Source organism: Lycorma delicatula, chromosome 1 (genome assembly GCF_047948215.1).
Source record: "Lycorma delicatula isolate Av1 chromosome 1, ASM4794821v1, whole genome shotgun sequence".
NCBI lineage: Eukaryota > Metazoa > Arthropoda > Insecta > Hemiptera > Fulgoridae > Lycorma > Lycorma delicatula.
Genome location: NC_134455.1, coordinates 323,563,887 through 323,589,316, shown reverse-complemented (window position 1 = coordinate 323,589,316; position 25,430 = coordinate 323,563,887). Strand labels below are relative to the sequence as shown.

Genomic DNA, 25,430 nt, shown 5'->3' with positions numbered 1-25,430 from the left:
ACCTTGTGAACTACTTATTTGATCTCGATGATCACTATTAGTGATCATTTATTAACTTCAGTTAATAAATGTACCATACCATATATACCTGCATGTAAGTATTTTGTTTTATGAATCCAATAATGCAAGTAGTTAATCAGTACAACTTTGCCATATCTTCAATATGCTATGTATTTCAAACATATTACTGAGGGTAACATTCAACATGACATGCAAATGTATATGCATGCTAGTCATGTTCCAAACAGGGTTAATAGATGATTTTTTTTTTTTAAGGCATACTTGCTGTGATCTGAGAGAAATTTCAGTTTAGAACACAAGGAAACGGTGGGTACTCTGTTATCAATTTGGCAGTAATCACTGAAAACCTCCACCCATAACGTCATGTACATATCTCATTTGTTAACGAGATATGAACACAAACTATGCACATATAATCGACCACAAAATGTGGATGTGTAATTCATGTTCAGACTTAATTGATACTAGGCCCTTTGCCCAAGCATAAATCAAGAATACTAAATACTTTCCAAAGTGGTCATGTTAACTCATACCACACCCAATCATAAATCATGTTGTGCTCCCACTCTGCACATGGATTGTGTAGAATGCTGAAGAGTACAGAAAAAGTAATAATGTAGTAAAAACTAACCAAGCAATTATTACTGTATATGAATATTTGGAAATGAGAATAATACTAGAAAATGTGTAAACTGAATTAGTATGATTGCATGTTATTAGAATTTGAAATTAAAAAATCTTATCCCTATTTGTTCAGTAAAGTTTTGTGTAACATTTTATAAAAAAAATTATTATTTTTCTGATTGTTGTTTTCAAGGGTATAGTTTACTAAAATTACCATAGAAGCACCAGATGTGCTCTTATGTAATCAGTCATAGTAACCTAGTTACCTAAAAAAAAAACTGGAAAATCAAAAATTCAACCACAGAATTTATTTTGATAATTGCACTCATAAATTAAAAATGCATGTCAGTATGTTAAAATTATTCTGAAAAAAAAGATTTACATAAATTTAAATTTACTTTAATTTATTAAATTGTGGATTTAGTGAATTATATTTAAATATTAGAATTCATTTTGACCATTTTTTTTTTTAGGTGGTTTGAAATGAAGATATTTTTTGCATCTCTGAAAACCTGTTCCAAAACAAGTGCTACTACAATGAGGAGAAATCTGTATGATTAACAGTGTGTGGTATTGTAGTAACATATTGTAAACAAGTTAGTAATGTAATTAAAAATGGAAAAAAAAAACATTAAATAAAATAGTTGTCATAAAAATATATTTCTGTGTAAATAATTATTTTATGTATTTGAGGTGAGAATTAATCTTTTCTTAGCATAATTCCCTTAAAATTGGTAAATTCAAAATCTAAGTAAAAACAAACAGTAAAAGGAAACAGCCAAGTTTTAGCTAACATATAATAAATTGACCACTGTAAAATCTGTTTCTGATAATTTCAATTTTCTAAAAATATCTAACTATAAAATCATTTGATTCATTAGAGTGGCAGGAATATGAATTTTAAGATCTTCACCTGAAAAAAATTGGTGATGCAACCAGCTAGCTGGTTACATTCATGTTATCTTATTTGCCGTGAACAAGTGTACATATATGATCATATTATTTGCTCTTGAGTTTAATGGTTGCTGTTAACCTGGTCACTGGCAACTGATTAACTAATGCATAATAAGCCCAAGAGAAATATTTGATGGCCACTGCAATAATGTGAACTGAAATCTATCACTTAAGCCCCAAACAAAAAAAAAAGAAAAACAATGAAATTACTAGCGAGTTCATCAATGATATAGTAATGTGTATCACTGATCAGTATCACCAAAATAGATAAGTTGCCTAGTATTCAACTCAGTCTGAACAGCCAACATGGAGGGTGCTCAAGACGATAATAACTTTAGTATCACTAGTGCATCTCATGGCAGTCAACCTGTAGGTATAAACAATTTTTAACTTTTTTTTTAAACGCAACTACAGATTAGGATCTAAGCAAAACATTATAGGACCTCCTTGTTCTGAATTATCTGAAACTTTGGGGAAAAATTCACAATTTCAGAGATGTGACCTCCAAAGGTGTACAAACTTGATGTTCTAGGCTCTGCGTACAAAGAAAAAGAAACTGATCTAGACACATGACTTCCTTGTATGCCTATTAAATTATACGCATTTTTTGCTGCATTCAACTTATTCATTTGAAAGTGATATATGATCCTCAAATTCTTTAATAAAATGGACAGTTACAAAATTGCATTGTGACGGACACCACATTGAATTCATTTTTCTATGGTGTCTGCATTTTATATTAATTTTGTCTCGCATCGCTCAAGTAAATGTGTAAGTGAGAACGTGTCTGATCTGTAGCCACGCACACATCGGTTCGAATCCAACTTCACATACATATTTTTTCAAACTTTAATAATTATTAATAAATCAATATAATTGTTTTAAAAATTATATTAAATTAATACAATTTAAATACAATAATAAATTAATACAATTTTTTTAAAAATTAAAATGAAAAGTACATAAAATTTTATTTCACTAATAAATCAATATATTTAAATTAGAAAAGTTAAAAGAAAGGATATGAAGTCTCTGATTTGAACTGATGTTCCTTTCCCTAGTAAGATCCAAATATTTCATTAGGCTATAATTCTGGAACCAATGAAAATGAGTATCACTTACCTGTTGAAAAGCTCTCAACGAGAGCTATTACTGCAGTTAAGAAAGTCCAAAATCCAAAACCCATATTTTTTGGATTATGGCAATTTTTGGACCAGTCGATTTGAATCAAAAGGGAAGGTGCACAACTGGATGTTACAACAGGCCTAAATCAAAGATTTTAACATTCTATGGCTAATTGTTTTTGAGTTAAAGCGAGGTACACACACATGTATGTACAAGATGTCATGAGGAAACTAGCCAAAATTGATTCAGGGATGGTCAAAATTGATTTTTACATTGACATTTAAAAACCGAAAGGGTTATTGAAATTCACAAAACCACTAGACTACACAAACCTGGAAATCAAGACTAGTGAAAAGTGGGAATAAAATAATAGCAGGTTCAGAGCTATTTGTGGAGGTTTAGCTTATGACGCTGTAAACAAAGATATTTTCTCAAACAGGAACACTTACTAATTTTGAAATGTTACTTATTTTGAGCTTATTTTACTTTATTTTATCCTATAGAGCAGAGGTTCCCAAACTTATTTTTCTCATAGACCATTTTCAAAATTTTGCTGGTTCCCCCTGGAGCTACATTTCTACTATATTTCCAGTCGACTGAAAATGTGAAGATTAGATCTAACTATGAAAATTTGCGTTACGGCTGAGTTACACGAACTAACAGCTTCTGAAAAAAGTGAGAATTGATTGGTTAATTTTTGATTGACTGTGCTGTGAGTGGATATCAAAAAAGTAAAGTTGGCCAATCAAAAAAAATGCTTCCATCCAACTTTACATTTGACATCTACTCACAGCACAAGAAAGCAATCCATTCTCTCTTATTTTCCCATTCAGAGTGGTAAAAAGCAAAAGAAAAATATATATTTTTTGTGTTGCATTTATTCAAATATGTAATCATTACACTATTAATTATTATTGTTATCATATTGCAATGTAATATAATTAAATTAAACAATAACGTAATGTAACTTCTACAATGACAATCACAAAATAATTACAATATTAATGGGAGGGATGTACTTGATGGATTGACAGCAAAGTATCAATATTTGGCTTCAGTTTTGTTAGGAATAAGCGCAAATCTCCCCGTTCTGTGATATTGAAAAAAGCTCCTTTTTTTGATAAAAGGTTTATAACGACTCTAAAACTTTTTTCGACAAGATATGACGAGGGAAACGCTATCAAAAGCTTTCTCGCAATTCCCCAGAGTCCAGGATATTTTTCTGGTATTTCTGCCTGCAGCCAAAATGTTTGATACCCTCTTTTAAATTTCACCTACAGCTCCTCATTAGTGCAAAGCTCGAGTAGCTCCTCTTGTAATATCACATTCTCCACTTCCGTTTCATCAAATGGATTTATGATCCATGGTGGTATTTCCATCGTTAGAATATCTTCAAATCTGATTTTGAAGTCATCATGCAGGGCAATTAAATGTTGAACGTATGTCTGAATATCCTCATCAAGGCATTCTACCTGTGACAAGTTTGAAAACTGGGAAAATACACACAGACTAATATTTTGCTTCATAAATTTCAATTTTCCAAGAAAAGCTGAAATTACACCCTTAATGTCATTAAATTTTTTGAACAAATCTGTCAAATACAAGATGTCAGCTTTCAAAGTGATCACTAATGAAAAGTGAAGTGATCACTTCTTTTAAATCTGAATCTTTATCTTCCAGAAAAAACTGATTCAAAAAGTGAGTAAAATCTTGTTAAACATGCACCTTTCGACAACCAGCGTACTTCAGTATGTAAGAGCAATCGTTGGAAGTCTTCATCATTTTCATCGTACAATTGGGCAAATGCATATTCAATGCATTGCTAATTATCTTGTTAATAGCATTAATTAGAAGTTGAAGCGATTGGTGCAATCTATTGCTCAGATTTTGCGCTACTAGGTGTTGTCGGTGGATGTCAGTGAATTGCAGTTACCTCTGGTGTAATTCTTTTAAGATGGCTTATAAACCCACGATATCGCCCAACCATGGCAGGAGCTCCATCTGTTGCCACCGAAATGACGTTTGTGAATGGAATTGATTTTTCGTTAAAAAAATCACTCAGGACATTAAATACTGATTCACCTTTAGTGTCCGTCTCCAAAGTTTTCGCGAATAGTAGCTCTTCATGAATTTCTTCGTCCATAACAAATCGAACATATCCCAATAATAATGCTTCATTACCAGGTAAAGTTGACTCGTCCAGTTGAATGGAAAAATGAGTTGTTTGCAGATAATTACACAAGAAACTTTCAATATCAGAGCTCATTTCATCAATACGTCTTTGTACAGTGTTGTTACTCAAAGGAATTCTTTTGAGTATGTCAAATAGAGATTTGTGCAGAACAGTTTTTAAAACCTCTTCAGCAGCGGGTAAAATTAACTGTTCTCCAAATGGTGTGCGGTTTTCCAGATTTCTATAAGTAATGAAATATTGAACGATGCCCGCAAGCCATCATCGTTACTTTCAGACGAAGCGAACATACTGTGCACGGTAGGTCTCTTTTCATATTTTTCCTTCAATGTTTGAAAATATTTCAAATCTTTACCTATTTTATCAGGATGACACCTTCTTAGATGATATTCGAGCTTCGATGGTTTCATAGACATTGCTCAAAATTTTGCACAAAAGGCATATAGGCAATCGCTTGTCTGCCTTTGAAGGAAGAGATCCAAATTTTAAATAAACACTGTACAGTCGACATTTCTTTTAGACTCGGCCATGTTTCGTATCAGTTGCCTACCGGTAAATAAAAAAAAAACTTTGTTTTAGTAATCTCAAGGCGGTCTTACTTAACAGGATATGACTATTTTAACAGAATAGGATTAATTAATTATTGCAATGAAATAAAGTACCAGCGGCAAACTTGATTCTAATTATTAAAAGCAATAAATCTGTAAGATCCATAATAAAGTTTTATGAAAATGGCTGAACTGATTTTAATGTGATGTAAAACATTTTTTCATTAATTATATTTTGATATATTTCTGTAAATTCTATAGAAAATTTAAGTAACCAATATTTTGAAAGCACAACTCTGCGATTTTAATCATTTATTTATTACATTAATGCACGTTACGAGTATGTAAAGACAGGTACAATTTATGAAAATACAGAATAAGGGTTACAACCGGGAAACGGTATGTTCAGGATAAGTTTTTAAGTCGATTCCAATAGTTTTTTTATATATCTTAAAAAAAATTTAGACCAAAAATTAATAAATCCTTAAAACGGAAGAGATTTCTTTTAGGAATAGGTCTCGCCTTTTGTAACTACGTATTTTTTGTAATTTGTGCATTTATTGTTTACTGATGGGTACAATAAATTGTCAAATAAATAAATAAACAATAAATAAAATAAAAGTAAGTATAACAAAAAAGCAGGTAAGTACTTACTACTTTTTCTGACACTGGCAAACGCTAACATCTATTCACTTTACTTTTCTTTTAGAAATTCCAAAAACAAATGAGTAACATTTATCCTTGGCAATCGTATTTATATTAGTGAAGAATCAAACAAGTTCATGCAAGATTGCTAGCACACACACCACAAGTCGTATTTCATCCCTTTGCACATCTGAACAAGCGTTGCGGACGGCGGCGGTGGTGCTTTGCAAGTCTTGACACATTCGTTGTACTGAATATGGAATATGCAAGTTTTTACAAGTAACAGTCGCTGAGCTTCTCAAAACATTATCTGCCTAGATTGATACGCAAAGTCAAGCCAACATTTTAGTTCTTCACTATCGAAATCAGATGAATTTTCGTGGACCCCCCCCACGCTTACAAATTGTGAATCCCCATTTTTTTGTCACGCCAACGTAGACCCCCGTCGAGTCTCCTGTGGACCCCTGGGGGTCCACCTGGACCACTTTGGGAATCAGTGCTATAGAGCAATGTTCTTAATCTTTTTGTCTTTGATTACCCCCAACACCAACCCAATGAAACCTATAGTTAAAACTATCCAGCTACATTGATAGCGACTGGTATGAAAATTCATGTATGAAGTGTACAAAGATGAGCAATTTGTGTTAATGTCACGAGTTCAGTCCCACGGAGAATTTTTTTATATGTAGAATATGGGAACAGACTTTTTGTTCAGAGATAAGGGTAATGCTCAATTTGTGATTTTGCTCAACTTTTTAAATTAATGAAGCACTTCTGATTAAAACAGTTTATTGTTCAGTTTCTCCCAAAACCCACAGAAGCACTTCGTAAAACCTAACACTTCGTCAGTCTTAACTCACCTGTGCAATTTATTTTGAAGTTTCAACTTCTTTATGCTTGGTCTTCAGTTTGTGACATTAATCATCTCAGCCTGATTGGAATGTCTTCAAAAATTGTCTTCCAGGTTGGAGATGTCATAGACATTTTTAGACAGCCTGGCCCTTTTGGAATCTTAGCTACTGTTAAAAAGTATCCTGAGCAACTAGATTATGCTAAGAAAGCCTAAATGTTTCATTTAAAACTACCTTCCCCCAAATGTTTACCTATCTTACGATAGTAGGTGATAAGAGGTGTGGTTCTGACTAGCAACACTGATTGGTTGGTGCATGCACAGTGGCTTTAATTGGCCTGTTTAGCATGTAACTACCACATTTCCATCACAGTGGCAATAACAAATCCTGCCAGTTGTAAAGTTTAAATCTGTGATTAGATTTGTAAATGCAAGAGGACATAATGCTGCTGAAATTCACTGTCAGTTGTGTGAAACATGAGCCTATCACAATGAGTGAAGGAAAGGTGAGACTATGTGGTGTTGTAAGTTTAAGGAAGGTTGTCCAAATGTTCATGATGGTCAGAGAAGTGGTAGGTCTAGTGTCTGGACTGACGATCTCAATGAACATGTGAATGCAAATGTGAGAGAAAATTGTTGCATTATGATTGATTAGCAATCTTTCTCTAGGATTTCAGAGGTTTCAAAGACAACATTGTTGAGAATCATGACTTGACAATTTAGGCTATTGTAAACTGTGTGCATGATGGATGCTGAAAATGTTAACAAATGCTCTCAAAAAGAGATTGCACTGGGGACAAAATGTGGATTTTGTATGCCGAGACAAAACAATCTATGCAATGGTATCATTCTGGTTCACCTAAAATGAAAAAATTCAAACAAGTTGGCTCTATGGCCGGCCTCCATGATGAGAGTGGTAGCATCTCGGCCTTTCATCCAGAGGTCCCAGGTTCAAATCCTGGTCAGTCATAGCATTTTCATACCTACTTGTCATTCATCTCATCCTTTAAAGCAATACCTAATGGTGGTATCAGAGATTAAATAATAAAAAGAAATCCGGAATATCCATAAGTCTATTGTGAAAAACACTTTCTAAACTATGTTGTGCCATTCTAAACAGATGATGGGAAACCCTGAGAGCAGAAATTGTTTGTGATAATGCATGTACACACATGGCTACATGCACAATGGAAATGATTCAAAAATTCAGATTGAAGATTTTTTATCAACCCTCTTAACAGTCCTGATCTCATGCCCAGTGACAACCATATCTTCCTACACCTCAAAATCTGGCTTGCATCTCAATGATTCAAGAAAAGTGAATTGAAAATCTTTGTGCAAACATGTCTTCAAACCCAGGTGTAATTTTATTTATTGGGTCTGAAGAACCTTGTTTCACGATATCACGTGTTAATAAATTTTTCAACTGTTATTTTGTTACAATCAGCCCTTACTTTTGAACTGCACCTTGTATCTTTGTTTGTCCAGTGTGAAGGACTGGATATACCCCTTTTCACAGGTGATTTGATATAAATGTCTTTTCTGTTAAGCCTTCCGAACCACAGCCAAGTATTACTTCAGAGGATGAATGAGTACGATATCTAATGAAGTGTACTTTTGTACAGGTCTCAGGTCGACCATTCCTGAGATGTGACCAAAGAACACCAATATCCATGGTCCTAGTATTTAAATCCATACAAAAGTATCTTTACTAGGATTACCTGTACAAGGATTTGAACCTTAATATAATCGGTTGATTAGATTATCTCAATACCTTTTCAACTTTACTATTAAAAGGAAACTTCCTTAATTTATAAACTAATGTTGAACATACTAGGCCATCAGCCTATCTCATTTTTGATTTTATATATAGCTTGAGCTAAAATTTTCCTTGTTTTTGACTCATCATTTTGGCATCCAATATGATAAGTTGTACTCGCCTAAAAATGCATTTTTGTGTTACTGCTCAAACCAATTTATATTTAAATTACCAAGCCTTGGATTTTTTGATTCTATTTGTCAATTTTTTTTAGGCTATTTGATTTCATTTAGTTACTTTGTTTTAAGCAAGCCCTAGACAATGGCGTAAGTGATAGCTTCCTGGATCCGGAGGTCCCAGGTTTGAATCCCAGTCAGGCATGGCATTTTCACATGCTACATGTCATCAATCTCATCCTCTGATGCAATGCCTAACAGTGGTCCTGGCGGTTAAAAAAAAGCCCTAGATAGTAAATTGTCAGTACACTATAAGTGATGGCCAAGGGGAACCTAACTATAACTACCTCCATGCCAATTCCTGACCTATCCCTTGCTTTTCTAGCTATCCATGAAATTAGGATGATCATATCCAAACTTGAGTAAGACTACATATTAGATCTAGTCATCTCAAGATGACAGAAACCATTCCCAGGTCATTTAAAGAAGTACTGTGTGCTTTTGCACCTATTCACCCAAATTAACTACCGTTATCTACAAGATTAACATCATTATCACTTTTTTCTTTTTTATTTCTTCCTTTGAACCCTTTAGATATTAATTGGATAACTTATCTACTTTCCATGCCAATCTTCATGGTTATAGTCACTGAGTGTTGGTGACTGTTAACAAAGTACGTTGGGTAATGGCCTGCAATGGAAAAAAAATTGATTTTCCATTCAAGAGCACAAGAGCATGTCAGTTAATGTTACAGTGAACACAGTAAGCATCATAATTTGAGAAGATCTTCGTACTGGTGTGCAGCAATGGGAGAACTGCTGCACATATGAAAAAGCAGTTCACACACTGTTCGGAGTAAGCAGAAGCATACGAAACATGTAGCATATTGTTAAGATTACATGGTTTTTAATGCCTAACCAAAGAGTACTGTGTATTTTTCTGTGAAGAACTGTTAACTTGCTATAAAAAGGAAGGATCACACTTTTTGCATAATGTAGTAACTATGGACAATGAAGTCTTTGACGTTTTATTATGACTGAGATGAAACGACAAAGCTACAAATAGCAGTCTTATTTCTTCACCACATCTGAAAAAAGTGAAAGCTGCATGCAATGTGGGTAAAGTTACGATCATTGTGAAGGATTCATCTTACCTTCAGGTACCTACAGAAACTACTGCAAATGCTATCTGATACATTAATGTGCTGAAAAGATAATGCTGGCTCACTTCAGAAGAAAAAACTGAAGAACTTCTGTTGCATCACGATAATGTATGCACCATGTCGTTCAGATAATTGCAAATTTTTGAAGGAAAAATGAAGCAGTTCTGCACCCATTATAAAGCTCTGTGCAACTTCTGGTTGCATGCAGATGTGAAAGTACCTGAAAGGGCAAACATTTGAGACGAATTTACAGGTCATAAAAGCCATGGAGGTGAAATTCAAAATACTTCAAAAGATGGCCTAGATTTCATGTTTGGAAAATAGAAAACAAGTGCTGGAAGCAGTTTATGCTCTTAAGGGCAACTATTTTGAAAAGGAACATGTAAATATAAATTCAGAATAACGTTTTTTCAAACTACAGCTGTTGCCTCAGTAGTCTTTGGATCCTCATAAAATTAATATCAACAATGGAAACTGCTTGCCAACATTAAAACACATACATTTAAATCAAAGTTTCTAAGCATACAGACTTACAAAGGATATATTATACTGGTACTGGCAGTGTTTGGCTGTATAAGCATATGTTCATGCATGTTATATAAATTTTGGGAACTTTTGAACAGTAACTAATGTTTGAAACAAATATTTCAAAGCAAACCAATTTTGAATGATCACCTCAGCTAAGAAGGCTGGATGCAGTTCTGTTTAGATGAATAACTGTTGACAAATTATAGTAGTCAATGCCATTAATAATTCACAAAAAAGCCACAATTTAGCTTTCATTCACTAATTCTCTAGTATGAATTGCACCACTAAGTGTTATATTTGAAAAAATTTTCAGATTTTTAAAAAACTTTCTACAAAATAGATTTTTTGTACCATGAATGTAAATGTTAGCAACAATTGAAATTTTTTTCTGTCTCCAGATTTAGGGTAAGATTCTGTACTACTTGATTGAAATTTTTTCAAAGTAAATAATATCAACATTTCGTTTACTTTAAATAATGAACTTTAGGTCATAATATTCTATATTGGCTATTGAAGCTAGGTCATGTGTACAAATACTCTCAGCGCTCTATGACAATTCAGTAGTCTTCTAGCACAGTCCATTATCAGAGAAGTATTTGCCTTATAATATTTTATTCCGTTGTATTAATTACACTGTGTGTGCGTTGGCAAACATGTAATTGCCCAATATATGTATTTTTAATTTTTAATCATATATTCATCATTCATTTTTATATATACATATTTAATTAAATATGTGATCCTCTTAAAAAAAAATCATTTGAAAAAGCAATTTTTTAATAATCAAAATGATCATCCAGTTTCAGATTTTAATTACTTTTTGCAAATTCTTTTTCAGCTTTTCTACTTTCAAACTGATTTTAATGTTTATGAAAAAATATCTAATAGACATTTAATGAATGGAAAGGAAACATAAATTGTACAACTCTTACTTCAGGAGGTGTTATTTTTAACCTTTTCAAATCATGTAGCCATGAGCTACATGAGCTTTATTAGCACAAGGTTGTGCTAATAAAGTACAAGCTTCAGAAGGGGCAATGACAGAAGGAATATATGTTTTTTATTCATGCCAACCTTTTGTTATACTACATAATTTATTTTTTATCACTTGCATGTGTACATTAACAAAAATGAAAACATTTTCAATTTAATTTATGTTTTACAAAAATAATCAGAAAAAAATCATTTTTATATTAAAAAAATAATTAAAACCATTCTTTCAAAATACAAATGTTAATAATAAACGTACATGAAGAGACACACTAATATTAACAGAAGAGTAAATCAAATTAATATTAAAACAAACATGTGGCGGCTTTTGTCATTTACATAATTATTTTAAAAAGAAAACTGAATACTAAAGGAAATGAAATTAAAGAAAAATATACAAAAGGTTCTTTCATCCACTCAAAAAAAGTGAAGGCTCAACAATCAATATCCATTCAAACTCAAACTCTTTCAATTAGCAATTAATATTTATAAAACTAAATCAACTAATATATTTCTTAATCAACAAGTTAATCAATTTAGATATCTTCAGTTAACATAAAACAAAATTAATTAAAAAAAGAATGAAATGTTTTTTAAATTAAAAATTTCAGACAGAATGCAAATATTAAAATTTATGGTGTAATTTATAAATGTATGATGATAATTTTTAAGATAAAAATAATAAAAATTAAACATACAATGATAAAATTCAAATATGTAATTCATTATGAGGTAAAAGAAAATTTGCAAATACTTCACCAAAGTTAAAATTACACAAGGAATTTTTTATTACTTAGGTTTCCCTCTAAATTTACTGCCACTACTTTTAGATTTTTTGTTGGATTCAGCCTTCTTATCATCACTCTGAAATTAAAAAAAAAAAACCATCAGTTTGATAAGACAAAATTTATTTCTCTCAAAAACAGACTGTTTGAAAAATAAAACTCAACAACATAAAATAATATAATATTTTAACAGTTATCAAGCTCTCATTCCCTAGAGCCTATTGTGACTTTTAACCTAGAAGAAATTTTTAATGGTCTCCCAAAAATTTTATCTTGTTTGGTTACGCTTCCAGGGAGCTTCCGTTCTGAAGCTCATTACGTGGGAGCTTCTTTTCCATATGAATGCATTAACTTTAATGTATTCTGCGTTTGGTATGCATTTACGTAATAGTTTAAAAAAATTAGAATTATTTGTAAGATTAGGTAACTTTGGTTTACTTATAATTTTATTATAACAGTATGTCACTTGAAATTAGCAGTATGTTGTTAATTATGTAAAAAATGGGATTTTACAAAATCTCATGTTCATATATTTTGTAAGTTTTCAAGTATGTACACAAAATATTATTATTAAATTTCAATATATCAGAATCATACCCTCTCTGTCTATGAATCATGAGACCTTGCCGTTGGTGAGGGGGCTCGAGTGCTCGGTGAAACAGAATAGCTGGACTGAAGATGCAACCATATTGGAGACGCATCTGTTGAGAGCTAGACTAAGGAATGATTCCTGAAAGAGGGCAGCAGCTCTTTCAGTAGTTGTTAAGGGCATAGGTCAGGACGACTTAAATGGATCAACATCACTCAATCCTCTGAGTACTGGGCAGCTGAAAGCAATGAAAAACTACAGCTGCTTTTTTTCAAGAAAATGTAGCTCTCCTTTTCATATAACAATGATGGAGGTGCCTTCCTTGGTAAAATATTCCGGACGTAAACTAGTCACCCATTTGGATTTCCAGGTGGGGACTACTAAGGAAGAGGTCACCAGAAAATTAAAGAATAACATTCTACGAGTTGGAGCGTGGAATGTTAGGTTAGAAAATTAAAAGAGGAAATAGATAGGATAAATGTAGATGTAGTAGGAATTAGCAAGGTTCGGTGGGAAGAGAAAACAACTTTTGGTCAGGTGATTTTAGAATAATTAACTCAGCTTCAAATAATGGGCAGAGCAGGAGTAGGTTTCGTAATGAACAAGTAGATAGGGAAGAAGGTAGAGTATTTCAAAATGCATAGCGATAGAATCATTGTAATAAGGATAAAATCAAAACCTTTTTTTTCCCCTTTTCCCCCCAACCGGATATCCAATTAAGTATAACTCAGTTGGGGAGAGTGTCCATTTACTCTAAGGAGGCGTCCCCCGCCCACCGGTAGTATGCCCGGCACGGCAGGTTAGCCTCCTCGGTCTCAGATCTTTACTTCTTTGTTTGCCTGCCTCAAATTCCCCGCCTCAGAGATGAGGTCTGGCTATACCACCCCCCACCCCCTAGCACGGAACCGGGTCTCGGTCTTTATGCCACGCCTCAAACCGGCGGACCGACCCGCAGGGCCGACACCGCCAGCCGGGAATCGGTCTTTCTTTTACCCAACTTCTCCCCAGGAGTGACTGTCCTCCCATCCCTACTACATTCCCCGTCTTCTAGCTTCTTCTTCCTTAGATCGGAGAACTTCACCCGTGAACCTTCTAAACCAATTCCAGTTTACATCACTGAACACCAGCCAGTTGATTAAAATCAACTGGCTGGTGTTAAGCCGACAACAATTGATAACGTCTATATGCCTACAAGTGCCCATGATTATGATGAGGTAGAGTGTGTATACGAAGGAATTAAACACATAAAAGGGGATGAAAATTTAATAATAGTTTGAGATTGGAATGCAAGCATTGGAAAAGGCAAGTAAGGAAATATAGTGGGTGAATACGGGCTGGGCAAAAGGAATGAAACAGGGGACTGACTTCTAGAGTTTTGCACAAGTATAATTTAGTAATTGCTAACACCCAATTTAAAAACCATTACAGAAGAATATACACATGGAAAAAGCCAGACAATTCTGCAAGGTATCAGATAGATTATATCATGATTAGGCAAAGATTTAGAAATCAACTGGTCGACTACAAAACTTACCCTGGAGCAGACATTGATAGCAACCATAATTTAGTGATAATGAAATGTAGATTGGGGTTAAAAAACCTGAAGAAAAGGTGTCAGATGAATCGGTGGAATTTAGAGAAGCTTGAGGAAGAGGAGGTAAAGAAGATTTTTGAGGAGGACATCACAAGAGGTCTGAGTAAAAAAGATAAGGTAGAAAATGTAGAAGAAGAATGGGAGAATGTTAAAAAGGAAATTCTTAAATCAGCAGAAGCAAACTTAGGCGGAATAAAGAGAACTGGCAGAAAACCTTGGGTTTCAGACGATATATTGCAGCTGATGGATGAACGTAGAAAATATAAGAATGCTAGTGATGAAGAAAGTAAAAGGAACTATCGGCAATTAAGAAATGCTATAAACCGGAAGTGCAAACTGGCAAAAGAAGAGTGGATTAAAGAAAAGTGTTCAGAAGTGGAAAGAGAAATGAACATTGGTAAAATAGACGGAGCATACAGGAAAGTAAAGGAAAATTTTGTGGTACATAAATTAAAATCTAATAATGTGTTAAACAAAGATGGTACACCAATATATAATACGAAAGGTGTCGATAGATGGGTGGAATATATTGAAGAGTTATACGGAGGAAATGAATTAGAAAATGGTGTTATAGAGGAAGAAAAGGATGAAAGGGTAGAAACAATACTGAGAGTTGAATTTAAGAGAGCATTATAATATTTGAATGGCAGAAAGGCTACTGGAATAGACAAAATACCTGTAGAATTACTACACAGAGCATGTGAGGAAGCGATTGATAGATTATACAAACTGGTGTGTAATATTTATGAAAAAGGGGAAGTTCCATCAGACTTAAAAAAGAGTGTTATAGTTATGAGACTAAAGAAAGCAGGAGCAGATAAATGTGAAGAATACAGAACAATTACCTTAACTAGCCATACATCAAAAATTTTAACTAGAATTCTGTACAGAAGAACTGAGAGGAGAGTGGAAGAAGTGTTAGAAGACCAATTTGATTTCAGGGAAAAAAGGAGGACGACAAGGGAAGCAATTTTAGGCCTCAGATGAATAGTAGAAGGAAGATTAAAGAAAAACAAACAAATATAATTGGCACTTATAGACCTAGAAAAGGCATTTGATAATGCAGACTGGAATAAGTTCAACATTTAAAAAAAATAAGGGTTCAAATACATAGATAGAAGAACGATTGCTAACATTTACAGGAACCAAACAGCAAGAGTAATAATTGAAGAACATAAGAAAGAAGCTGTAATAAGAAATGGTGTCTGACAAGGATGTTCCCTATCCCCATTACTTTTTAATCTTTACATAGAACTAACAGTTAATGATGTTAAAGAACAATTTAGATTCGGAGTAACAGTACAAGGGGAAAAGATAAAGATGCTATGATTTGCTGATGATATAATAATTCTAGCTGAGAGTAAAACGGATTTAGAAGGAACAATGAACGGCATGAATGAAGTTCTATGCAAGAAGTACCGCATGAAAATAAACAAGAACAAAACGAAAGTAATGAAATGTAGTAGAAGTAACGAAGATGGACCACTGAATGTGAAGATAGGAAGAGAAAAGATTATGGAGGCAGAATTTTGTTTGGGAAGGAGAATTACTAAAGATGGATGAAGCAGGAGCAATATAAAATGCCAAATAGCACAGACGAAACGAACCTTCAGTCAGAAATTTAATTAGTTTACATCAGAAATTAATTTAAACTTCAGGAAAAGATTTTTGAAAGAATATTTTTGGAGCGTCACTTTATATGGAAGTGAAACTTGGACAATCAGAATACCTGAGAAGAAAAGATTAGAAGCTTTTGAAATGTGGTACTATAGGAGAATGTTAAAAATCAGATGGGTGGATAAAGTGACAAATGAAGAGGTGTTGCGGCAAATCGATGAAGAAAGAAGCATTTGGAAAAAATATAGTTAAAAGAAGAGACAGACTTATAACTACATATTAAGACATCCTGGAATAGTCACTTTAATATTGGAGACACAGGTAGAAGGAAAACATTATGCAGGCAGGCAACGTTTGGAATGTGTAAAACAAATTTTTATGGATGTACGATGTATACTGCAATGAAACGACTAGCACTAGATAGGGAATCTTGGAGAGCTGCATCAAACCAGTCAAATGAAAATACAAAAAAAACATCAGAATACATACATTCACAAGAAAACTGCATAATTATCAAATTTTGCTTAACTACATGGTTTTGTATTATGCTTTTAGCTAAGTGCTAATCATACTGTAAACAAACTTTCAATATTGTACCAATATGTATATACAACACTAAAAGTTTATAATATGTACATATTATTTATGAAATACCAGGTTTAGTAATAGCACAGTGAAATGACGTCAACAGTACTCTGCAAAGATGGCAAGGCATCAGTTCGCAGGCTGGTAAGTGTAAATGTACTGGTAAATAGTCTTGAAAAGGACTCAGGCCAACCACTACTGAGACATGTAGTAAATTGAAACCTAACCATCAAAGAACACCGGTATCTACAGTCTAGCATTCAAATCCATATAAAAGCAACTGCCTTTACAAGGACTTGAACCGTCAGCTGATTTTGCGATGATTACAATACATTTATTTTTTTTATTTTTACATACAGCAGGGAATTTCAGGAAAATTAATAATATTAAAAAATTTCAGCCCAACCTAGAAGATATTATCTCATATGAAGATTAGATAGAAGAAAGTAATTATGTGATATCTGTATGTATATATTTATATAGGTACTATCTAGAATTCCTGCAAAAATTGACAAATAAATAAATGTGCTATCCAGATCAGAGCATAATCATATATTACTGAGATCAGATCAGGAATGTCATATATTACAGGAATTTAGTCCAAACAAAAAGGGTATGACTGAAGGCACAGTAGATATAGTGTTTGAAAGAAGCACACAAGATGTGTGATTATAGTATCTCCATTTAATTATGAACTGTGAATAAAAAATACCAACTTTAAATTAGACCCAGAAAACGTTTTCTCCATTGATTATTAAATGAAATCATATGCTGCAGTAATTATCTACGCAGATAAAAAATACAATTTTCCACTAATTCTTGCCACACAACACCTTTTTTTTTGCTTGGATCGATCTCGGGGAATCGAAGTAAAACCTTGTAAACAGCATCACAAAATTCACAATAACATAATAAAAATAATAGGCGTTCTAAAATTCTATATTAATACTTAAAAGTATTAAATAAATACTTATATAAATAATGAAATAAATATATAAAGATAATAAAAAAATAAAACAGAGGCATGGTTTTTTAAATAAGGGCCATTTCAACTATTCTGCCAGTTTGTTATGCTTAGTAATCAGTATTTGTGTAGCAGGTTTATCTGCACCATTAATCATATGTAGGCAATATTCCAATCATATCCATGTTACTGAGCTTATACATTTTTTAAGTTCTAATGCAATTAAATTTTAGTGCGTACTTTCTAAATATAACTGCATGATTAAGTTTTACTTAAGCTATGTATAAAATTGAAATATTGCTAAAATAAATAGAAGAGTGAAGTTTGAGCGGTAACTAATTTCTTAATTGTGAAAAACAAATTTGCTGCATTCTTGAAGAAATTTATGATTTATATGGACCAAATATTATATATGTGAAGGTAAAATAAAAAAATGGTTTGTTTTAAGGGCATGATCTATTTTCACAAGCTAGCAGTCTATGATCATGAATGATTTGTTGGAAAAAGTGAATAAAAAAATTAGAAAAAATAAATGTTCTAACGTTTCACAATTATCAAATAAATTTTCAAACATTTTGTGTTCAGTGATTTATGAAATTTAAAAAACTGAGCAAGAGAAAGTTGCAAACCAGATCAGTGCCAAAAAAGCAAAAATATAGTTATAAACAAAGACTACATTTCAGTCTAAAATGCAAAACTGAGGTTATAGAATGCTATAATTTGTTGAGATTAAAATATTAGCATTGAATAGAGAAAGGACTGAAGTTAGTATCAAACTAGTCAAATTATCAATGACTCAATATCCCCTCCCACCAAAAAAAGTATCCCATTCTTGGTTTTCTAAGAACAAAATGCTTTTGTTATATGACTGAAAACCATAGAAAAATCTTATCTTTAATTAGATTTAACATAGCTTTTATTACGGTAAATATTGATTAAGAAGTACTTTTTCCATCTTATTTTTATACTTGCCTGATGTAAGATTTCGATACCAGTGGAACCTCACAAAAATGAAGTTAGACAAGGATAGCAGGTGAGAAATTGTACTGTATGTAACAAATTATGCAAGAAATGTTTCTCCAGTTGTTTTTATACTTATGTTAGTGTATAAGCTATTTTTAAAAATTAAATGCTAATACCTTTCGTTTATTGCTATTATTATTTGGCGTTGAAGGAAGAACTTTGAAAAAAGAATCCAAACGACCCTGTGTTGTTGTTGACCGTGCTTTAATTAATTTTTTTGCCCCATTTCTTACTCTGTCTTCATTAAAATTTTTATTTCCACATAAATATTTCACTAATCCTTCTTCATCTGGGTCAATCCACTTTAACTAGAAGAAAAAGACAAGAATTATTCCACAAATTCAAAGCTTTCCTGACACAGATTGATTTCCACATTCTAAATATGCATTATATACAAGCGCTCTCCCTACCTGTGAATATGTAAAACAGAAAAAAGTGTAAGAATTTATAGTTTAAAAAATATGTAATGCACAAAATATTATGTACTACACAGCCTGCAATAAAACGATGGCATTTTAATTGTTCAATTGTTCTTTATCACTTTATAATCTCATTGTTCCAATTTCAACATCCTTGGAATGTTAAAGTATGAGTTTGTAGGGTCACTTATTGGCAAAACAAGTAAGTGACTAGGGTTATGATTTGGGTAGCTACAATTAGAAGCATCTAAAGAGGGAGTTTATCCTCATATTATTTATTATAAATGTTTAATTTACAATTTAAGGCAGACGCTATTATTTTAGGATATGAGAGCGGTAGACACACTATTTGATGATCAGCTACATCTATCTTTTAAACTTATTTAATGACCAAGTTTTGGCTTTTTGCTTTATATATAAATTGTTCTAACAATCATTTTAATAGTATTTCCTAGAAAGGAACTAATATTAACTTTAATATAAAAAAACTCCAGGTCTGTACAGTTACGTGATCAAGACGGCAGATGAGAAGAAATGCCAATAAACAAATTCCTAATTATATGATTTAAGTAAGAAAAATGAATAAATTTATACAGGTAATTATGTATATCTTAACTATTATTTGGGATTAGATAAATAATCACACAGGTCAAATAAAAAAATAAAGATAAATGTACGTGAATTAGAATGTATTTTTATGCTGAATCTTAAAATTAAATCAGTTTTTCTTCAACACCCTCACAACATTTTTAGTTATGACCCATTAAAATACTGAGAAACTTCTTAAATAGAATACAAAAATAATAATTAAAATTCCTACCTTTATTTTAGAGACATTAATGTTTACCTTAATTTTTTTTTATTTTTCTTTTGTGTTTGGCGAAGTCTTCTCATTTTATCATTTAGCAGTAGTCACTCATCATAGAATCAACCCATCTGCATTGATAACGCTGTTTCACCTGCAGTATATCTTTGTGGAACTTTTCTCCTTGTTCATCGCTGATGTCACCCAAGTTTAAAGGGAAAATGTCCAAATGAGGAAGTAAAAAATTAATTATCAATGACATTCTGCAGTCTAAATTTTTGTAGTTCACTAAGAGTTCATTTATAAGCCGATCATGGTTTTCAGTTTTTTATTTCTAAGAAAATCAGTAATGGCATCTTTAAATGACTTCTATGCTGCTATTTAGGATTCAGTTTGCTGTAAAATATATTTTCACAAATTAATTTTCTTATTTGTGGTCCAATCCCCTGTCTGCTTCAACAAGGGGAACACTGCAACACTTTTCTTTTCTGGGGTAAACTGATTTCTTTTTGGCCAGCCTTTAACTGTGTAGTGTTTAACTGAAGCCCAACTATCTCAAAAACACAAGGAACATACATTCAGTAAAGCCACTCTGGAGACCAAGAAGAAAACCTTTCAGGTTGGTCTAGTAGTGAACTCGTCATCGCAAATCAGCTGATTTTGAAGTCAAGAGTTCTAAGATTCAAATCCTAATAAAGGCAGACACTTTTACACGGATTTGAATACTAGATTGTGGATACTGGTGTTCTTTGGTGATTGGGTATTCATATAAAACATCCTCATTCATTCTCAAAAGTAATACGGCAGTTCTGGAGGCTAAACAGAAAAAATGAGAAACCGAGATGACTATCACTTTCAGGTCAACAATGATTCACCAAGAGTGTTCATCATACTTAATAGCTTTTCAAGTTTTTAACATAGTTTCAAATGTTTCTTTCATTCCTACAACATGTTCTACAGTATAGAAGAAAATGTATTCGAGTTATGCAACAACACTGCCTTTAAGCTTCTTTTTGGCGAGTCTATAAATAAATGCTAATCATGAAAAACATATTTAATGTCCAGTTCAGAAATTGGCCCCTGACATCATGGCAGGAACAGATTAAATCATCTCCTTTAAAGTATTACAGTTAATTTTCATTTCGATTTCTATGTACTGAAATTTTAGTATCCTTGTTTAATAAATTCCATTCTTTAAGACATGAACCTAGGAGTTCTGCATGTTATTTCGACAAATACAAGTCACGAATTAGGTCACTCAGTTCTGCTTGTATGATGAGGTGAGGTTCAATATTTGATTCTTCTGGAACGTAGTTAATATCTATTGAAGTTGAGGATTCATCGATTGAGCCTTCTGGAGAATCAGAAATCTCTTTTCAAGAAGTTGGAGCAATCAGAATTGGTAAATCAACACCATAAAGTACTGGTAAGTCTCATAGCTAGATGAACATTTAGGTATGCAATACTGCTTTTATTGTTTGGACTGAAACCAGTAACATTTGTTAAGAAAAAATAGCAGTTATCATAATAGTTAGTAGGCTCTTGCCAAATCATAGGTACAGCAAAAGGCAAATGCTCTTTTTTTCTTTTTAACTACTGCGTTAGTTTAACAAAGAATTTGATGCAAGTTACACATGGAGCCCAGGATTTATCTTGGTCTCCCAAGGGACAGTGAAAATAATGTTTGTAAGCAGTTTTTGGCAGATTCAATACTGGTTTTCATTGAATTTTCATAGTCAATTCTCTGCAAACATAACAAAAAATATTTGGAGAATTTTTATTCATTGTATAAGTAAAAATGTTTTAATGAATGAAAGTAAACTGAAATATTACAAAATACTTAATTATAAAAATAATTATGTTTAATTTATAAATACATAATTACTTAAAATACTTCATAAAATTTTTTTACCACGGGTGCAATAAAACAGCATAAAACACACACATACACAACTTAACAAATTTTGACGTTCAATAAAATAATACCAAAAGTTGTTCTCATATAAATCTTTCACTAAATCTATGTAATCACTTATGAAACAATCTATAATATGTGTCTGATAAAACCTCTACCACAACTAAACAACATAGCAAGTCACATCAAGAGTGGAACTCAAACTGAAGAAAATTTCATCACATTGAATTACTTGACTCACTGATATATCTATACATGTCAAGCTTGACATGAAATGACATCATTCGACTGTAATGTATCAAATATAGGTCTACAGCACGCATCACAATACAAATCAGATGTGAATAAGTAAACATACAGACATAATAACTTATTTGTATTGTTTTTTCCACGAATGTTGGAACAAATAAATTTAAGGGATTGCAACTTAAGAATATTAAGTGAAGGGTTGTTTCAGAATACATACTCAGATTCAGCATATAAAATACTATATAGAACACCTATTCCCTTTTCAGTTCCAAATTTTATGTTGACCAGTATTATTAATTAAAAACTACTGTTCGGTAAGTATCATTACAAACATTTTTTATCTAATAAATAAAAAAACTCCATAAATAGTAAGTTATTAACTGTTTTAGTGTATTTTTTTTTGTTTAAATTGTAAGTATCATGTTTTAAGTGAACCTGTATGAAAAAATTCACAACTTATTATTTGAAAAATTTCCTTAATTCTTTATTTTCATTTATAAATATACACTGTAGAACATAATGCACCATACACCATGTAACAATAACCTGAAAATTAAAAAACTTGGCATCCTGCCTCAAATTTTTTAAATATTACGATTTGTAAATAGTTTACTACAACGTAAGTTTTTTATAATTATTTTCTATTTAACTTTGTTCAGTAGATGTACTTCCTTTTTATAGGTAACAGCGTAGAGAGTTTTCTTCTTCTTTTTCTATACAAACCTCATACTAGTTGCACTATAAACACAGCAATTCCTTTCTACACTGAGAAAGCAAATCAATCTTGCATGTTCAGAAAATTCACTGTTATTTACACTGCTTCTTTGAAGCTAGTCATATCTTTTCTTATTCTTTAGCAAATGATTTTAAAAACTGGTAATGAAATACTGACAAGAGATTGAATTCACTGTTTTATAAGCAACATAATATATATTTTTATAAACACTTAATTCAATATAAATACACAAAAACATGTCAAGTGTTGTTTTTCATCCAAAAAAAATAGGGGAAAGAGGTTTTCACCCATCACATTCTTCTCATAAGGCTCTTTAACAATCTCACAATTTTTTCCCTTATTTTTTAGTACTACTAGTAACAATGTCAATTTAGATTACATGTAGTTTATAAAAAAAGAAATTAAAAGACTGATAATCTTTAATTTTTTGTATTTTTACTAATATTGCATCTGCTAAGCTGAGCTGAACTAATTTGTTAAAATGAGGTAAACCGATAAGTGGTTATTGTAGGTTGTCTGCTCAGTACTACTTTGTAAACAGCAGTAAATGCTTTCATTGGATGTTTAATGGTATCCTTTTAAGAATTTCCCCAGTTATATAGTAGACTCTATTAACAGTTACAAAATCTTTAGCAAGCTATGATGTACTAATTCATCAAGCGTGATGTAAAGTACAAAATAAAATTAACATAAGCTTATAGTTTTCAGTAATATGGGAAATGTTTAGTTTTGGTATGTTATGAAAAAAATAATGATTAAATTATATGTTATTGTACATCAATAAAATAAGTAGAAGAATCTTACTTTTTAATCAAAATAGGATGACAATATTCTAGGGTAACTGTGGATTGATATAAAATTAACAGAAAATCTAATTCACTTTCTGAGGAAACTTCCCCTTCAGTTGTAGATTAAATAAATAACTAACTGATATAACAAAACTTATCAAATACCTGAAGAACATTATCAACAAGGATCAAATGTGGGACCTTAAATGGAGTCAACTATCAAACTTTTCAGAGTTCAGGATTTAAGTTGAAAACAATCCACATAATTCAAACAGGACTAACAGCCATGTTAAACTTAATTTAATTCACTAAATACTTCAAATCAAAATTTGATAAAATTAATTTTATTATTCTACATACCTCTATCGTATCAGGGTTTGCAACCTCTGGATTAAGAAAAAGTTCACGAGCTTGTTTATAAGTCCAGTTCTCAGCTATTGGATGTTTATTCAGATCTATATTATCAACTACTTTTTCAAGGCTTCGATACTGACGAATAAGATCAATCGCTCTCTTGGGACCAATACCTTTTATACTTTCACAATAATCACATCCCAGCAAGATACATAAGTCTATAAACTAATAAAACAAAAAAATTCACAATTAAGACACAAAATCCAAAACAGAATACAACTAAAATATCTATAATTTAACAAATAAAGAAATATTATTACACTTTTAAATAGTAATTATTTTTTAAAAAATAACATTCATTCGTAAAGAATTACATTTGGCATTAAGAGTTTCAATTAATTAAAAATGAAAATAATAACATAGATGATACTGTTCTGTTATCCATTCAATCACTGAATTGGTAAAAAATAAATAAATAAAAAAAAATAATATTAATAATAAAGGGTTTTTATATTAAAACCCTATACATCAGACTATTAAAAGTAATAGAATATGATTTGCTCTGTACAATAATAAAGTCTTTTATTCAACAAAAATAATAATAAAAAAAAAAAAAAATTATTATTTTTTTTTTTTATGAAAAGGCAATTCTCATGGTTTAATAAGCAATCTGAGGAATTTATCATAATTATAACAAACAACAGAGAATTCGTAAAAAAGGAACCAAAATAAATAAATTAAAACAATTCAACAAAAATATTATTAGATTGTAATTACATTTAAATTGCAATAATGTTATCAAATAAAACTTCTACATTCATAAGAACAATAATGAAGATTATATAAATATTCACAAAATTTACAAATTATTGATGAAATACCACAATCAGCAACCAGACCAATTTAATAAATAATCGTATTTTTAAACTAAAAACATATACTTTCCAAGCAATTTACAATAATTGATTAATTTTTTCACTTATTTGAATTTACACTCAACAGGAGTAAAATTTTTCAATTTAAATATTTACTCTAAACTCTGTTAAGACTGGGCAGATACGCATAAAATTACATACATGTTCATAATTTTTGTTACACAAAGCACATAGTTTAACTTCTTTACCGAAAATATATTTAATTGTAAAAGTTCACCCCTAACCTGAGATGCATATATAACGGAAGTTGCATCTAAACCATATGATATTCACTATTTAAAAACATATTTTGCTACTTAATATATAATTTATTTTTTACTTTGTTAACATTTTTAACTTTTATTTCATTATTCAATAAACTGTGAAAACAAATATCATTTTCAGAACATAGAGATTTCTAATGTTAGGGAAAAGTATCTCGATAAAGTTTAATTGAATTTTGACATATTTTGAATGTATTTACTGTGGGTAATATATTATAACTGTATTTACACTTTAT

General features: G+C 31.5%; 2 protein-coding genes across 4 annotated transcripts in view; one reads left to right on the top strand and one right to left on the bottom strand.

Moving 5' to 3' along the window:
• Argk1 (Arginine kinase 1) overlaps nucleotides 1–1,305 on the top strand; it is a 61,774-nt gene extending 60,469 nt beyond the window's left edge. For all 3 annotated transcript variants that reach the window (XR_012758802.1, XM_075382027.1, XM_075382028.1), the window contains one exon: nucleotides 1,119–1,305. Coding sequence is in view for 2 of the 3 variants with exons in the window: in XM_075382027.1 (XP_075238142.1) it covers nucleotides 1,119–1,132 (14 nt within the window). In the remaining variant the exon portion in view is untranslated. The remainder of the gene's footprint in view (nucleotides 1–1,118) is intronic.
• Nucleotides 1,306–11,668: 10,363 nt separating this feature from the next.
• Fen1 (Flap structure-specific endonuclease 1) overlaps nucleotides 11,669–25,430 on the bottom strand; it is a 77,060-nt gene continuing 63,298 nt past the window's right edge. The window contains exons 6-8 of the mRNA XM_075382026.1: nucleotides 24,003–24,221; nucleotides 18,847–19,038; nucleotides 11,669–12,437 (exon numbers count right to left, since the gene is read on the bottom strand). Of these exons, the coding sequence (XP_075238141.1) occupies nucleotides 12,363–12,437; nucleotides 18,847–19,038; nucleotides 24,003–24,221 (486 nt within the window). The 3' untranslated portion in view covers nucleotides 11,669–12,362. The remainder of the gene's footprint in view (nucleotides 12,438–18,846; nucleotides 19,039–24,002; nucleotides 24,222–25,430) is intronic.